The sequence below is a fragment of the Neolamprologus brichardi genome, chromosome 3, assembly GCF_056152115.1.
Source record: "Neolamprologus brichardi isolate AB-2024 chromosome 3, ASM5615211v1, whole genome shotgun sequence".
In the NCBI taxonomy this organism is placed as follows: domain Eukaryota; kingdom Metazoa; phylum Chordata; class Actinopteri; order Cichliformes; family Cichlidae; genus Neolamprologus; species Neolamprologus brichardi.
Genome location: NC_142106.1, coordinates 13,944,037 through 13,961,016, shown reverse-complemented (window position 1 = coordinate 13,961,016; position 16,980 = coordinate 13,944,037). Strand labels below are relative to the sequence as shown.

The 16,980-nt window shown below is 41.3% G+C and overlaps 1 protein-coding gene across 1 annotated transcript; it reads left to right on the top strand.

The window, feature by feature from the left end:
- The first annotated feature begins 5,027 nt into the window (after positions 1 to 5,027).
- On the top strand, positions 5,028 to 6,637 carry LOC118455765 (Fc receptor-like protein 5). The gene is made up of 6 exons (XM_087838140.1): positions 5,028 to 5,061; positions 5,358 to 5,621; positions 5,701 to 5,946; positions 6,033 to 6,185; positions 6,330 to 6,419; positions 6,612 to 6,637. Exons 1-6 carry the CDS (start codon positions 5,028 to 5,030, stop codon positions 6,635 to 6,637), a joined length of 813 nt encoding a protein of 270 aa, XP_087694266.1.
- Positions 6,638 to 16,980: the final 10,343 nt, after the last annotated feature.

The window sequence follows — 16,980 nt, the reverse complement described above, 5'->3', positions numbered from 1 at the left end:
CGGTGATAGCTTCTGAATCAACCTCTTTTGTTGAAATTTAATTAAAATGTCAGGAAAATGTATATCGCATTTTCCCCACTATAAGGCACACTTAAAATCCTTTAATTTCTTCAAAAATCAACAGTGCACCTTATGTATGAATTCTGGTTGTGCTTACTGGCCTCGAACTGATTTTATGTGATACATGATGCTTCAAATCTGTCTAAAAATTTTTTAGCACGACTTTGGTAAGCTACGAAGCCACACTGCTTGATGGATTGTCGGAGCATTACGGCTACCATTTTCAGGAGCTTTGGAGAGTAATCTGGGTCCAAAACTCCGTCCGTTTCAGGTCGCAAAGTCAAACGGCATCACTGAGAGTTAAAAAGGGTCTAAAGTCTTTTATCTTTATTAAAATCATCAGTGTTGCCGCTTTACCAAGTGTAACAATTAAGTTTAACATCCAGGCATCCATGAAAACCGAATTTATTAAATTTAACAGAGTTAGAAGTTAGCAGGAAGTTAGCTCGCTAGTTTCCACCTAAACATGATATATCATGTTCTGACTGAGAGATTTCCGAAAAAATTAAAATGTACAGCTCTGCTACCACTTCCAACATAAATGAAGACAGAAAACTAAACAGCAGTGACCTTTTTAGGGTTACTGAAGTTGGACTAGCTGGTATATAATGATGCTGTACGTGATCGTTAGCGACACAGCTATGTTAGCATAACATAAACACAGTGAAGCTGGAGGATAAACGCTAACTTTTTCCTCTCAATAAAAGTTAACATGAGGGTTTCCGATATTTATGGACAAATGCAATTGCATGGCAGGATGCTGTAAATGGACCAAACTTCAGTCAGGAGAACAACCCCATGCATGTAAATGTTGCTGAACTGCAGAGCTCCTTCAGTGACAGACTGCTGCATCCTCGATGCATGAAGGAGCGTTTCTGCAGGTCCTTCCTCCCTGCAGCTGTCAGACTGTACAATCAGAACTGCTCACAACAAACATAGATGTTTACATCTTCACTGTAACTGCAATAATTTAATCAACCAATTCACACTACAACCTAGTTTGCCTTTTATGTATTTTTATTTAATTTAATAACTGCACAGTACTCTCTGTTTATAGTAAACATTGTCCTTGATGTAAATATGTAAGACAAATTGTGTATGTTTCTGTTCTGTGTTCTGTGTCCTGTTTGTTTGTATATTTGTCTTTCTGGCTGCTGTTACAACCAAATTTCCCCTTGTGGGACAATTAAAGGATTATTCTATTCTATTCTATTGTATCTACGATGTTAGTTACTAATATACTGCAACAACATAGGAATAGAGCAGCTGCGAGAGAATTCAGCATTAATGAATCAATGGTACAGATGTGGAGGAAGCAAGAAGATTGAGTTGAGTAAAGTTCAACTTATTTGACTGTTTTGTTTCTCTTAATGCGCTTTATAGTCTGGTGCGCCTAATGGTCCTGAAAAATATGGTATATAGTAGAGATGGCACGATACCACTTTTTTTATGTCCGATACCGATACCGATATCATAAATTTGGATATCTGCTGATACCGATATGAATCCAATATAATGTTTTTTAATCAATAAAACTGTTTTTTTACTATCTTGCTGCATTTTGTATAAGTTCATACTCAAGTTTAAATAAACAAAACACTAAAGCTATTCTGTTACCTGTATGTAAAAAATACACTGCACCCAAAATATTTCATAGATCAGCAACACTGATCAATCTAATAAAGTTAAACCTACTCCATCCTCCCTATTCTGGTATTTTAAAGAGTACTTAGCAGAAATATTAAGCAACCTAACTAATAGGGTTGCAAACTCCCAGCAAAAATAAATAAATAAGGAACCACCCTCCACCTCATGATGCTTAATCGACGTAATCAACTTTAATTTGATGCAGTGTGGGAAAAAAATGCACTGAAATAAATTATTTTTCAAGAATAATTAAATAGATTCAACATCTTTCTTCAACAGAACTGCAGACTGCACAGATGGTATCCTCCCAAAGGAAAAAGTATTATAGCTTACTAGGGTATATTAGACTTAACAGTTACTATATACAGTAATGGACTTCTATATATTTTACATAGGATTAAAACTTTGGGTGTAACATTCAGATAATTATTTATTAAAAGCTCGACATTTTAAATGAGAATAAGAAAGAAAAGTATGTCTTTGTGCCCCCTTTCCCTGTTCATGCCCTATCGGCCCCCCTGGCTAAACTTTGCTAGCTCCGCCCCTGCACAGTTACCAGCCGTCAGCTGCATAGAAAAAGATCCTGGTGTAGAAAGTAATATTAAATAAATTCTAACAACAGCTTATCAAGCTTAATAGTGCTGCTGTTGTTCAGCCGCTGGTTTCCTCTTTCTGGTGCAAAGTGGGCCAAAAACAAACAAGAGAGACGGACTCACGACAGAAAAGCCGATCAGCTGATCATTGATCAGTTTCATGATTGAAGTAGCAGCAGGAGAGAGAGAGAGAGGCAGTCGCTCTATATATCGGTTGTTAAGCTTAACGTGGGAATGCTTTACAAACATTCAGAGATGAACTTACACACTTGCTTTACTTCTCTCTGGGATAACTTCCTCGGAGATGAAATGCTGAGAGGCTACAAATACACACAGCTGCACTATCACATGACGCACACTGCTCCGACGTGCTACGGTTATGAGCCGAGTTATGCCGTGTCGCAAGTTTTTTAAGGTGCTTTTTTGATATTTAATGGATCGGATTATATTTTTTATTTCTCTCCTATATCCGATCCAGTAATTTACGTCAGTATCGGACCGATACCGATACGTAATATCGGATTGGTCCATCTCTAGTACTGACATAAGCATTTAATCTTAAAATTTGCATCGTTAAAATATGATGAATACAAAGAATATAACTAATTCAGCAAAAATGGTAATGTAGGGTGCTGTAGCAGGCTGGCAGAGGGACCCAAATGCAGGACTTGAAGTGAAAGGTTTAACTGAAGGATGCAGCTTTAATTACTGTGCAAAACTTAATGCAAGAAAAGAATACATAACCAAAATCTAGAAACTAGGCATCACAGAGAAACAACAAGAGAAACCAGGCACACAGAGAAACACAACAACAGAGGAAAACTCAGGGCTTAAATACACAAGGGAGTAAGGAAGGAAGTAGAAACATATGAGGAACACAGCTGGGAGAGATCAAACATAATGAGATGGGGAGAAAGAAAAATGAAAAAAAAAAACTGAATACCCTAACACAGACGTTCCCAAAGTGTGGGGCCCGCCCCCTAGGGGGGGCGCAGAGCCATTGCAGGTGGGGCGCGGCATGAAAAGGGAAAAAAAAACAAAAAAACAATGCTGCTAGCATGGGGCGCCTACACAAACGCAAAGCAGGAGATGAAGCATCGCTGAATATGTTTCCAAATCAACTTCATTCTAAGCCAAAGACTAGAAAATATGGTGAAGCATATCTTCCCTTTGGTTTCACCTGCACAAGTGCCGAGGTAGGTCTCCCTGCAGGACTGGTTTTCCCTTCGTCTGGAGCAGCGCTGGGCTGTTTAAATCACGGACAAACGGTATCCACATTCTTGATTTTTAGTTCACAAACACTTGTTGTAATGACTAACTACTCCTGACATTTTGGAGATGTTAGCTCTTTATACAGTAAAGTTACAGCGGGATACAAATAACATCAGGCTGATCCTGCCACGATTTGTTCCCCCTGTCTAAATCACGGACAAACAGGATCCCACAGTTGTTCATGTTTTTAAACCCATTTTGCACAGAGAGGTTTTTTTTTTTTTTTTTAAAAAATGTATTGATAGCAATGTTGAATATTATTACACAGGAAAAAAACAACTACATGTAAAATAATCACACCGTGACGCCTCTGCCTTTCTAAATAGACAGTAACTGCGTGTTTATATGTAAGCGTGTAAAACCTGAAGATAGAGACAAAATACTGTTAATCTGACTATCTGCCATTCTGCAATTCCTCTAATGTAAACAATAACGTGCACACAGCTGACGTGAAAAAAGGCACATGAACTCTATTCCTCGTCCACACGTAAACGCAAAAAATTAGTTTTAAAAAATCTCCATTTTCGCCGTTTATGTGTGGACGAAACAGCTGCGTTTTCAAAAATACCCGTGTAGGTGTGGACTAAATGTCATTTAGTGTAAATTAGTTAGCAGTTTATTTTCTTAGATTACTTGTTTTTGCTTAATTGTTTACTAAATGTTTGAGGTGTGTGGAACATTTATCTGTAAAACAAAGGGGGGCCCAGGGAAAAAAGTTTGGGAACCGCTGCCCTAACATAAGATGTGAGACTGTCAAAGTAAAACAGGAACAGGTAGTGATGGCCAAATGAAGCTTTCTGAAGCACTGAAGCTTGAAAGCTTTTCAAAAGTCCTCTCTGGTGACATCTGGTGGCCAAAAATATGAAGAGCAGCTTGAATCCACAAAGTAAAACCGACTGCTTCATGATTGCTCACTCTACAGAGTGGAATTCTGTCTGATATTGGGCCGCCGTTGTGTTGCTTGTATTTTTGGGGGTTAAAAAATGTTGTTTATTTCTTTAATAAATAATTTTGACCAGTAAATTTTCCTTGTTTAAACATGCACCATAGTGTGGTCTTTCTTTGCTTGTGACTTGTTGATGTTGGTAAATACAATAACTGAAAAATACCACATTACATATAACATACGTATAATAATGTACAACACATTATGGATTATGCTTCTGCTGTGAGGTCCCGCCTCCATGCACTTATGCAATTAATTGTCAGACAGGCATATTTATAAATAATATTATATTAGGGAAATTTTTCTATACATATTTTTGACCTGGGGGTAGAATTGATTGTGAACTGGAAAGGGGAAATGCTTATGAACTTGCAAATTAAAAACATGATGCATTTAAGGTAACCCTTTTTAATTTTAATTTAAGAAGAGAATTTGTTCCACTGTGCAATGGCCGAACCTGTTCCTTTTTGTGGAGATAATTTCTCCTGCCTTAAGGAAAATCCCTTCACATGGCACAGAGGAGGCTGCAGTGCAGAGAAACTGGTAGAGATGCAGTTATACAGTCTAACTGTCTAACCCAAATATAATTTCTCTTCAGTTTTGTCCTCATTTCTTTGCTGCATAACAAACCAAGGTCAGTAAACCTAATTCATATGCTTCTGAAAATCTCATTCACACAGAGAACTTTTATAATTTTATAAGTTTTACTTTATTTACCCCAAAGTTGAGAAATATGTGTCCAAGCAGCCAAAACAGCAAAGACAACCTGAATGAAAGAAATTCAACATCTTAATAATTTATTCGATTTAAGTGTTTAACTGTTTTTTTCATCCTCACAGCTCGTCTGACTGTGAGTCCCAGCAGCTCTCAGTTCTTTAAAGGAGACTTTGTGTCTCTGAGCTGTGAGGAGGACGACAGCTCTGCTGGATGGACTCTGAGGAGAAACACAAGCAGAGAAACCAGGACTCAGTGTGGAGATGAGTTTGGAAGATTAGACGGTATTTTATGCATCATGAACCACATTGTCCTACTGGACAGTGGAGTTTACTGGTGTGAGTCCAGAGAGGGTCCCATCAGTAACATGGTTAACCTGACAGTCACTGGTAAGCTGAGTGTGTGGAGTTAGTGTTGATGAAGCTGTGTGTAAATGGATGAAATGCTGTAGTTTGTCTCTGTGTTGAGGTGGATCAGTGATCCTGCAGAGTCCTGTCCTCCCTGTGATGGAGGGAGATGACGTCACTCTGCTCTGTAAAACAAAGACCACTCCCTCCAACCTCCCAGCTGCTTTCTATAAAGATGGCTCCCTCATCAGGGAGCAGCCTACAGGTCACATGACCATCCAGCATGTTTCCAGGTCTGATGAAGGCCTCTACAAGTGTGACATCAGCGGTCATGGAGAGTCTCCATCCTGCTGGATCACTGTCACAGGTGACACACTCACCTGTCTGTGTTTCTGCAGCTTTCAACATTCACAATGTGACGACAACTTAATGACTGTGTTTGCTTTATTTTAGATAAACACACCACCACACCTCCACCTACATCGACCTCTCCTCATGGTTCCTTTCTCCGTCCTGTGTTGTTACCTGTTGGATCAGTCTGTGTTGTGGTTCTGCTGGTCTTAGTAATTCTATTGGTGAGACAATGTGTTCACAGGAAGCCTAAAGGTGAGACTAAGAATGATTCCTTTAAAAAATGTATTTAAATTATTTTTTGCATGCAATTTGCAAACACGTTCAACAGTTTCCTTAAGTGTTCATTAAGTTTACTATAGAAAAAACTATATTGATGTTCATTTTGGTTTATTTCAGATGACGTTGAAAAAGTTAGTGAAGATGACATCGCTTACAGTGACCTCAAAATATTACATCACCAACAAAAGCCAATCAGATGGAGCAGAGGTAGTGTTTTTATGTACTGTGTGTATATGTAAAGTATATTTTTTGTAGTTTTAAACATTTTTAATTATATACAAAATTTCTTAAGAAAGATCTTATTAAGTTTTACACCAACATTTATAAGTGCCCTTAAGTGGATTAGATCAACTGAAGTCTTTAGTCCTACAGTGTTGATTTTATTTTTCGGACCTGTAGGTTACTTGGTTAGGACTAGTTCTTAGGTAACTGGTTTATTAAAAGGCTTTTCTATTAGCTGTTTCCCTTGTTGGCAAATTCAGAGATTTATTGTATTTCAAAACTCCTCCCAGTCTCTTTGAGGTTAGCTAAGAGGTACAGTGGAGCAAAAAAGTATTTAGTCAGCCACCGATTGTGCAAGTTCCCCCACTTAAAATGATGACAGAGGTCAGTAATTTGCACCAGAGGTACACTTCAACTGTGAGAGACAGAATGTGAAAAAAAAATCCATGAATTCACATGGTAGGATTTGTAAAGAATTTATTCGTAAATCAGGGTGGAAAATAAGTATTTGGTCACCTCAAACAAGGAAAATCCCTGGCTCTCACAGACCTGTAACGTCTTCTGTAAGAAGCTTTTCTGTCCCCCACTCGTTACCTGTATGAATGGCACCTGTTTGACCTCATCATCTGTATAAAAGACACCTGTCCACAGCCTCAACCAGTCAGACTCCAAACTCCGCCATGGCCAAGACCAAAGAGCTTTCGAAGGACACCAGGAAAAGAATTGTAGACCTGCACCAGACTGGGAAGAGTGAATCTACAATAGGCAAGCAGCTTTGTGTGAAAAAATCAACTGTGGGAGCAATCATCAGAAAATGGAAGACATACAAGACCACTGATAATCTCCCTCGATCTGTGGCTCCACGCAAGATCTCATCCCGTGGGGTCAAAATGATCATGAGAACGGTGAGCAAAGATCCCAGAACCACACGGGGGGACCTGGTGAATGACCTGCAGAGAGCTGGGACCAAAGTAACAAAGGTCACCATCAGTAACACACTACAACGGCAGGGAATCAAATCCCGCAGTGCCAGACGTGTTCGGCTGCTGAAGCCAGTGCATGTCCAGGCCCGTCTGAAGTTTGCCAGAGAGCACATGGATGATACAGCAGAGGATTGGGAGAATGTCATGTGGTCAGATGAAACCAAAGTAGAACTTTTTGGTATAAACTCAACTCGTCGTGTTTGGAGGAAGAAGAATACTGAGTTGCATCCCAAGAACACCATACCTACTGTGAAGCATGGGGGTGGAAACATCATGCTATGGAGCTGTTTTTCTGCCAAGGGGACAGGACGACTGATCCGTGTTAAGGACAGAATGAATGGGGCCAAGTATCGTGAGATTTTGAGCCAAAACCTCCTTCCATCAGTGAGAACTTTGAAGATGAAACGAGGCTGGGTCTTCCAACATGACAATGATCCAAAACACACCGTGTTTGTGGCAGGAGTTGAAAGTCCGTGTTGCTCGGCGACAGCCCCAAAACATCACTGCTCTTGAGAAGATCTGCATGGAGGAATGGGCCAAAATACCAGCTACTGTGTGTGCAAACCTGGTAAAGACCTATAGTAAATGTTTGACCTCTGTTATTGCCAACAAAGGTTATGTTACAAAGTATTGAGTTGTATTTTTGTTATTGACCAAATACTTATTTTCCACCCTGATTTACGAATAAATTCTTTACAAATCCTACCATGTGAATTCATGGATTTTTTTTTTTCACATTCTGTCTCTCACAGTTGAAGTGTACCTCTGGTGCAAATTACTGACCTCTGTCATCATTTTAAGTGGGGGAACTTGCACAATCGGTGGCTGACTAAATACTTTTTTGCCCCACTGTATCTACGTGTATGTCTACGACAAATTTTGTTACTGTATAATCTTCTTCCTCCAGTCTTACCAGCCAGTCAAAGTGTTTTTAACTTTCAGTCGCATTTTAGCCATATCTTCATACAGCGTTTTATTTTATGTAATTATAAAAGTGGGCACATGTCCAAATGATGAATATCTTACATACTGTGCATTACTTGTACTGATAACTTTTTATTCATTTGTAAGAAATTTTGCAAAATATTGACTAGGGCTGGGCCATATCATACCGTTCACGTTCATTACCGGTATAATGTTGGGCAACGATAAGAAAATGAAATATTGCAATAAAATATGGGTAAAACGTGCATGCACAGTGCCTTTGTTTTAATATGTACATGGCCGAAAAAGCATGGCGGCGACGCAGAATGAGAAGAGCGAAAGGGGATTGTTAAATGAAACAGATGAACCAGAATAGGTTTGTAAAAATGCTGCAACTTCAGTGGTGTGAAACTGGTTTAGCTTTCGTCTGTCAGATTCACAACAAAGCACTATTTTTGATAGAGCATGCTAGCAGGCTGTCGTTATTACCATGTTTTTTGGAAAACACGGCGCACTTAAAATCAATCCTTTGATTTTTTCTGAAAATTGACAGTGCCCCTTAAAATCCCGTGTGCCTTATGTATGATAAGGTTGTGGTTGGTTCTGGTTGTGTTTACTGACCTTGAAACAATTTTATGTGCTACATGGCACTCGAAAATCTGTCAAATGTTTCAGTTCGACTTTCCTAAGCTACGAACCCGCACCGCTTGATGGATTGCCAGAGCATTACGGCTATCGTAGTCAGGAGCCTCGCGGAGTGATACGTACTGTGCTTCCACATAATATTACCGTATTGTGTGTGTATAACCTCTTTTTAAGTTTTGTGTATATTATACATGGTTATGCTGAGGATATGTCAGCCAGTTTCCACTGGAAATGCCTTTTGGTTAAACTGTCAGCAAGGAATTTGCATTTGCACTGTTAAATTTTTATATAACTTTAATGCACATAAAAAACAGCTGTTTGTATAAGTGAAAATAGATTGATGGGTTTCTTTTTGCACTAATAAAGTTGAGGAGTCGTAAAGTATTTTGTCTAGTGTCAATTATATCGTCAGTTATATCATTATTGCAAATTTTCAAGTGCTTTTCTGTTTAAAGTAGAAGCAACAGTGTTGATCTGTGGCACAAGGACTGTTGCAGATGAACCTGCATACTGGGTTTTTCTGGGTAATATGACCAAGATACAGCCAGAGGTTGGCCATAAGATAGACTTCTCCTCTTCAGCTGCCCAAAAAAAGGCTCTGGATCAAAACATAAACAAGCCATCTGTAGTGACAGGTAAAAGGAGCCGTCCTCAAAAAAGAAAAATCCCACCTGCTACTGTGGAGGAGTTGTCACTGCTATTGGATACTTTGCTGGAACACAGTAAAGCTGTGGGTCATGGGAATGGTAAATGGTAAATGGCCTGTATTTATGTAGCGCCTTACTAGTCCCTAAGGACCCCAAAGCACTTTACATATCCAGTCATCCACCCATTCACACACTGGTGATGGCAAGCTACATTGTAGCCACAGCCACCCTGGGCCGCACTGACAGAGGCGAGGCTGCCGGACACTGGCGCCACCGGGCCCTCTGACCACCACCAGTAGGCAACGGGTGAAGTGTCTTGCCCAAGGACACAACGACCGAGACTGTCCAAGCCAGGGCTCGAACCGGCAACCTTCCGATTACAAGGCAAACTCCCAACTCTTGAGCCATAATGTTTTATATAGGGGTCTAGATTTATGCCTGAAGTGCACTGCCATGTAAATAATTTGCATTTACTGAATATGTACTGACTGAGTCCCACTGTTCAAAAGTTGAATAAAGAAACAAACAAATTTTTGCCTCTTTTTTATTTTATTAAAAACACTTTATACAACATCACATCAGTTACAATGATGATGTCATTTATAGTTTACAAATGACAAAATGTTTATGCAAAATCATGACAGTGTTTACATGATATCACTCACTACTAGCACTTTATTTACTGTATCTTTTGAAAAAAAAAGTACCACTATTTATACAGAACAAGACTTAAGAATATTTAACAGGAGCAGGTTTCATTTTTCCCTGGTTTTATTATCACACTGTTGACCAAACGCAGCAAACCTTCACCATCTTATCCAGAAGGGTCACCTCTTCACCCTCACATGGAAGAAGTAATCTGATTGGCATGGTGGTATGTTTGAAGCAGGTCCCTTGTGTAGCGCTGGAACCCAGTCACGATGTGTTTCATCCATTTCATAGGCTGGTTTGCTGCAATAATGCCAAATAATTAGCAACTCTATAAATAGAAGGTAGGGATGCACCGATACCGATACTGGTATCGGGTATCGGGGCCAATACTGTAAAATGTGTGTGTACTCATACTCGTAAAAGTTAACCGATACCATGAACCGATACCAACTTATTTCATTAATCAGAAGGTGGCTTGTCATTTCTGTTGTAGTTTTTTAGATTGGCCACTGGGGGGACATCCCGCGCTAAACAAGCACAAACTGGAGGCTGCTGTAGCTAGGCTAAACAAAATGTCAGCAGTGTGGACCGGAGCAGCCAACTTTAACTCAGGTTTTGGAAAAGCGAAGAAAAATGTCAAGAGAAAATCCACGGGCAGTTAAAATAACAGAGGCTCTGACTCATTTTATCGCTCTGGATGACCAGCCAATGCCGGTCGTGGAAAACATAGGATTGCACCGTCTTCTCAGCATACTCGAGCTGCGATATGAAATATAATAAATAAACAGAAGTGTTTATTTATTATTCTGAAAGCTCGAGACAGTGCCAATTGTTCAGTGATATTTTGTTAAATTACAATGTGGAGACTCTGCAATAATTTAACAGAAGTGCTTATTTTTCACTTGAAATTTTTTTGTGGTCATTTTTATTAAGATTTTATTTTTTATCGACAGAGAATAAAATAAAACCTGTCTTCCAATTCATTGCATTTGTGTGTGTGTGGTAGAAGTATCGGTTTTTGTACTCTGTATCGGCAAGTACTCAGATCCAAGTATCGGTATCGTATCGGTTTGAAAAACTCTGTATCGTTGCATCCCTAATAGAAGGTAGTTCTGCAAAATCACTCAGTAGGATGTTTGTTCTAATTTATTATGACCTCAGAGTGCATCGAAAATAAAACTAATAGGCTATAAAGAGTGATATGAACATATTTAGAAACTGTCTGGAGCACCAACAGATATTTGGAGATGGTCTCGTACTACTAAACCATTTTCAAGCTTATTCTCTTGCCGGTCGTGCGATCGAACATTGCAGCCGACCGCACAGCAAATACGAACCATGGCTGTTTTGTGTGCCTTCGCTCCCTTTTCGCTTGCGCTTTGTTTTGACCCCGAAAATGGCGGATCAGGCCAAAATCCTTTCCACGCCCACCCCGTGACATCACGCTCCAAAGCCCTATTGACTATACCTCAAAGATCAAAAAAGTATTAACTTTGTGTTTTGTTGCCTCAGCAAGGATGTGAAGTGTCAAAACTTTATCTATCAGTGGCCTTTGAAGTAGGAAATAAGAGATATCACTTGTCAATGGAAAATTGTACTTAGTAGTCAGTATAATCTGTTAATGATATAAGTTTGAATATGGTAGAATACTGCATGTAATCATTTGTGTTTAGAAGTATGTAGTTGGTGGCATGTTGAAAGAATGTCTCATCCTAGGAGGTCTGTAACATTCCAGGGTGTTCTGGTGTTCACCGCCACATCCTAGGAGCATGGGAAAGGTCGTACCTTGTTTTATTGTTTTACGGTAGGATTAACGTAGTTATATCTGTTTTAGTCTAAGTGCTTTTTGTTTAGATGAACTGCTGGACTTCCAGACCAGCAGGTTTAGGGAAGTCTTTATGGGGTCACACTCTGACCCCACACACACACACACACACACACTTCAATGTAAGGAACAAACACTCACTGAAGTGTATAAATAAAGGACCAGGGCAGTCCTCAGGGCGGGTCTCTGAGTCTCACTCAAGGCTGCCCTTGCTAGCAAGAAAATCTGTGTGTTTCTCCTCTCTGATTCTCTGCTGAAGAAGTGTTTTAGAATATATCTCTTAACATCACTGCATTCTGTTTTCCAATTTTCCATCACACAGGTGGTCTAGTGTATACTTTAGCTCATGTTAACATACTCCCTAGGCAATTCACTGTATTAATATTAAAGTCAAATTGTTTCAATCATAAATTTTTCCAAAACATATGTGAAAGTCTAAAAATGAACACACCATTGTTCTGTGTCTTTAGATGACAGTTTTGACATTCATCCACATAAAAAACAAAAAAAACATAATACACACTGTCTGAGCAGCTTGGAAAGAAAAGCGTCTGGACTTCTTTAAGTTGTTTGAAGACGTTTCACCTCATCCTTCTTCCTCATCCTAGAAGCTTCTTCAGTTCTAAAGTCAAATGGTGGAGTGTCCCAGATTTAAACCAAGTGGGAGTAACCCCCCAAAACGTCTTGATGCATTCTCAATCATCCAGGAAAGTAAATCTCCAAATCTCCATTCACAGAGAGTGGCCTAAGGGTACATCTTTCGCCATCTTACAATGCTGTGATTGCAGCCATTCCCTAGCTCTCTGTGAATGGTACTCGTGGCCATTGATCAGTGGTCTTTTATCAGTGGGTTTTGATCAGTGGTTGTTGATCAATGGTCATGAGAATTTGCATAATTACGATTGAGGAACTGACCTCCCAGCCCATTGTTCCTTCAGTGGGCTGGTTTCAGTCATTATGCAAATGTACTGTTTATAAGATTGGGGAAACCTGCAGTCAGCTGAGACTGAAGAAGTCACTTGGATGAGTGACGAAACGTTTCTCCCACAAAACGCTACGTCCAGATGAACAGAATCAACTTTTTGGAGATTTACTTTCCTGGATCAAGACATTTTAACCCACTTTGGCAAGGATGGCCTAAACTTGTACGTCAGTATGAGCAAACAGCACATAAGATGGCGGAACTACAGGAACCACCTGAGATTCAGCCTCAGATGCCGACAAAACCGGATTACTCCTAAAAGTCTGCAAATGAGCTCTTCAGTTAAAAGCTTCCGGACAACAAAAATCCTCCAGAAGGCACAGCATTAGTTGCTTAATGAACGGATGAGGCAAACAAATTGTACCATCGACATGCTACAATCTCAAGAGGAGTGGATCCGACAGAGACTGACAATGCTTCTAGGTGAGAATACTCTTAAAAAGGTGTTTGACTTTACTGCGAAGGCTCGTCTAGCACAGCACAAGAAGTCTAAGACCAGACAACAAAGAAAGTTTGACTTACTTGTTGTACGTCGGAAACCACCGCAAAATACGGAGAGTGTCCTCAGTGACCAGAAGAGACAAGGATGCGACACCGAGGATGTGGACAAGTGGGTGAAGAATTTGTCTGACAGACAGCTCACCCAAACAGAGAAAAACATCCTTGCTAAAGGGTTGAATTTTGCTGTCACACCGAGACAAATCCCGCTAGTGGAGCTGATCACAGCCACAGAAACAGCAATTCGTAACAACAATATTGCAGAAGTGGAAGCAGAGCAACTACGGATGAAAGTTTCGGCCTGTCTCAGCAATGCAAAGCCCCCAGCATCCAACATCATCATGGAGGAGAGGATGGCACTCACATCGCTTAGTGATGACAACAACATTATCATCCTTCCGGCAGACAAGGGTAGGTGCACAGTATTGCTAAACCAGAAAGACTATCATGAGAAGATTTTGTCACTACTCAGTGATGAAAATACTTATGAGCCCCTGAAACGAGACCCAGGAAGTGGCTACAGGAAGAGGGTGATAGACTGTCTGAAGCAGTTAGGACAAGACAAGGCTATTGACCGGACCTCATACCACAGACTGTACCCAGGGGAGTCTACACCAAGTCTGTATGGTTTACCGAAAATACATAAACAGGGTGCACCTTAAAAGACCGATTGTCTGCATGATCAACTCGGTCACCTATAACATCTCCAAGTTTCTGGCTTCGATCCTCAACCTGCTGGTGGGCAGCTCTGAACACCACATTCAGAACACCCAGGATTTTGTTGAGAAGGTGAGGGATGTCATTATGGAGGCAGATGAAACCATGGTCTCGTACGACGTTACTTCTCTCTTCACTTGCATCCCACTCACGGAAGCGTTGAAGGTAGTCCGTAAGAGATTACAGGATGACACCAACCTCAGCAACAGACCACTGGGGTCTTGCCTGGTGTGATAGACCCCAGCCTCTATGGATCTTGTACTCAGAGCTTGTTCTTGTGCTGCCATGATTAGTGCCTCTGTGCTATCTTTCAGTCCAGCTTTGTCCAGCCACTGGTAGGATTTCTGGATATCAGCCACCTCCTCTATCTGCCGGTGGTACATACCGTGCAGGGGCCTGTCCTTCCATGATGGTTCCTCGTCTCCCTCCTCTTTCTTGGGTTTCTGCTGCCTGAGGTATTCACTGAGCACACTGTCAGTTGGGGCCATCTTCGTGATGTATTCTTGGATGTTCGTTGTCTCATCCTGGACTGTGGTGCTGACACTCACCAGTCCCCGACCCCCTTCCTTCCGCTTAGCGTACAGCCTCAGGGTGCTGGACTTGGGGTGAAACCCTCCATGCATGGTAAGGAGCTTTCTTGTCTTTATGTCAGTGGCTTCTATCTCCTCCTTTGGCCAGCCTATTACCCCAGCAGGGTACCTGATCACGGGCAGGGCGTACGTGTTGATGGCCCGGATCTTGTTCTTACCGTTCAACTGACTCCTCAGGACTTGCCTGACCCTCTGCAGGTACTTGGTGGTTGCAGCTTTCCTGGCGGCCTCTTCAAGGTTCCCATTCGCCTGCGGGATCCCCAGGTACTTGTAACTGTCCTCTATGTCTGCAATGTTGCCTTCTGGTAGTTCAATCCCCTCAGTTCTGACTACCTTCCCTCTCTTTGTTACCATCCGACTACACTTCTCCAGCCCAAACGACATCCCGATGTCATTGCTGTATAGCCTGGTAGTGTGGATCAGTGAATCGATGTCTCGTTCACTCTTGGCATACAGCTTGATGTCATCCATGTACAGGAGGTGGCTGACAACTGCTCCGTTCCGTAGTCGGTATCCGTAGCCAGTCTTGTTAATGATCTCACTGAGGGGGTTCAGGCCTATGCAGAACAGCAGTGGGGACAGAGCATCTCCTTGGTAGATCCCGCACTTGATGGTGACTTGTGCTATGGACTTCGAGTTGGCCTCTAGTGTTGTACGCCACATCCCCATTGAGTTCCTGATGAAGGCTCTTAGGGTCCCATTGATCTTGTACAATTCTAGGCATTCCAGTATCCAGCTGTGGGGCATTGAGTCATAGGCCTTCTTGTAATCAATCCAGGCAGTGCACAGGTTGGTCAGTCTGGTCCTGCAGTCTCGGCTGACTGTTCTGTCTACCAGTAGCTGGTGTTTTGCGCCTCTGGTATTCTTGCCAATTCCTTTCTGCGTCCCGCTCATGTATTGACCCATGTGCCTGTTCATCTTAGCCGATATGATGCCTGACAGGAGCTTCCATGTAGTACTGAGGCAGGTTATTGGTCGGTAGTTGGAGGGGACTGCTCCCTTCTTGGTGTCCTTGGGGATCAGGACTGTCCGACCTTCGGTTAGCAATTCCGGGTGTCCCTCGTTAATTAGCAGCTGGTTCATTTGTGCTGCCCGACGCTCGTGGAGTGCACTCAGCTTCTTTAGCCAGTAGGCGTGAACCATGTCGGGCCCTTGTCTTATTGTCTTATTGTTTTTTTGTCTTTGCTACGTTTTTTGCACTTACGCCTAATAAATTGTCACATCATCTGCTGTCTCTGCTCTGGGTTTCTGCACCTGAGTCCTGTTCAGTACAGGCCACTCGGCCCTGTGACAGTAAGGCTCAGACCTTGTCTTCAGAAAAAAAATCTGAAAAAAAATGTTTAACAGTTTCATTAAAATGAAGTGTGCATTGAGGTTAACATACAATAACTTACAGTTGTTCATCTTGGTTTTTAGCAGATGGGGGGGGGGAAGTTGAAAAACAACAAAATAACCCACTCAATTACCACCTAATAAGGCCCTGAGGCCACTGACACCTTAAATGCACAGAAAGACCAATCCTGGATTCCCACCAGTGTTTTAATGGATGACACCATCTACAACCCTCCACACTGTACTGTGGAGCAACACAGGGCACACACACAGCTCTGAATTCATTTCCATCCTACCCAGCAGATTGTTCTCCACAACATCTGCCTGTGGGTTTAGGTTTTTAATGTGGGTTGGTCTACACCAGTCATCCACTCTAACAATGTTAGAGTGCCACTCAGAGTGCCACAGAGCTGTGTGTTGAGCCCCTTCCTTTACTTTTTGTACACTCGTAACTTTAGACCAACTCAGGACACCAACACCATCGTTAAATTAACAGTTTATACGACTTATTATTAAATTACTTATTACTAAATATAAAGAGTGTGTATTACAAAAAGGAGGTACCGAGGCCTCACAGAGAGCTGCACTGTATTTTTGTATAGTCCAGATATTAGTTTTCAGCAATTGTTTTGCAAGAAGTAGAGTGGGCTAGCAGGGGGAACCATATGCTCACACACAGAGGAAGAGGGCGGGATTACTTTAATGTCTCTAGGAAATGATGACAAAGTCACATCATGAAGTTGTCGAGCACA

Bases quoted from the DNA above. Each gene is read 5' to 3' on its own strand.
- LOC118455765 (XM_087838140.1), top strand. From the start codon at position 5,028: ATGGCACAGAGGAGGCTGCAGTGCAGAGAAACTG. The intron at 5,062-5,357 runs GTAGAGATGCAG...TCATCCTCACAG, and splicing joins GCTGCAGTGCAGAGAAACTG to CTCGTCTGACTGTGAGTCCC. The intron at 6,420-6,611 runs GTAGTGTTTTTA...TCGGACCTGTAG, and splicing joins GCCAATCAGATGGAGCAGAG to GTTACTTGGTTAGGACTAGT.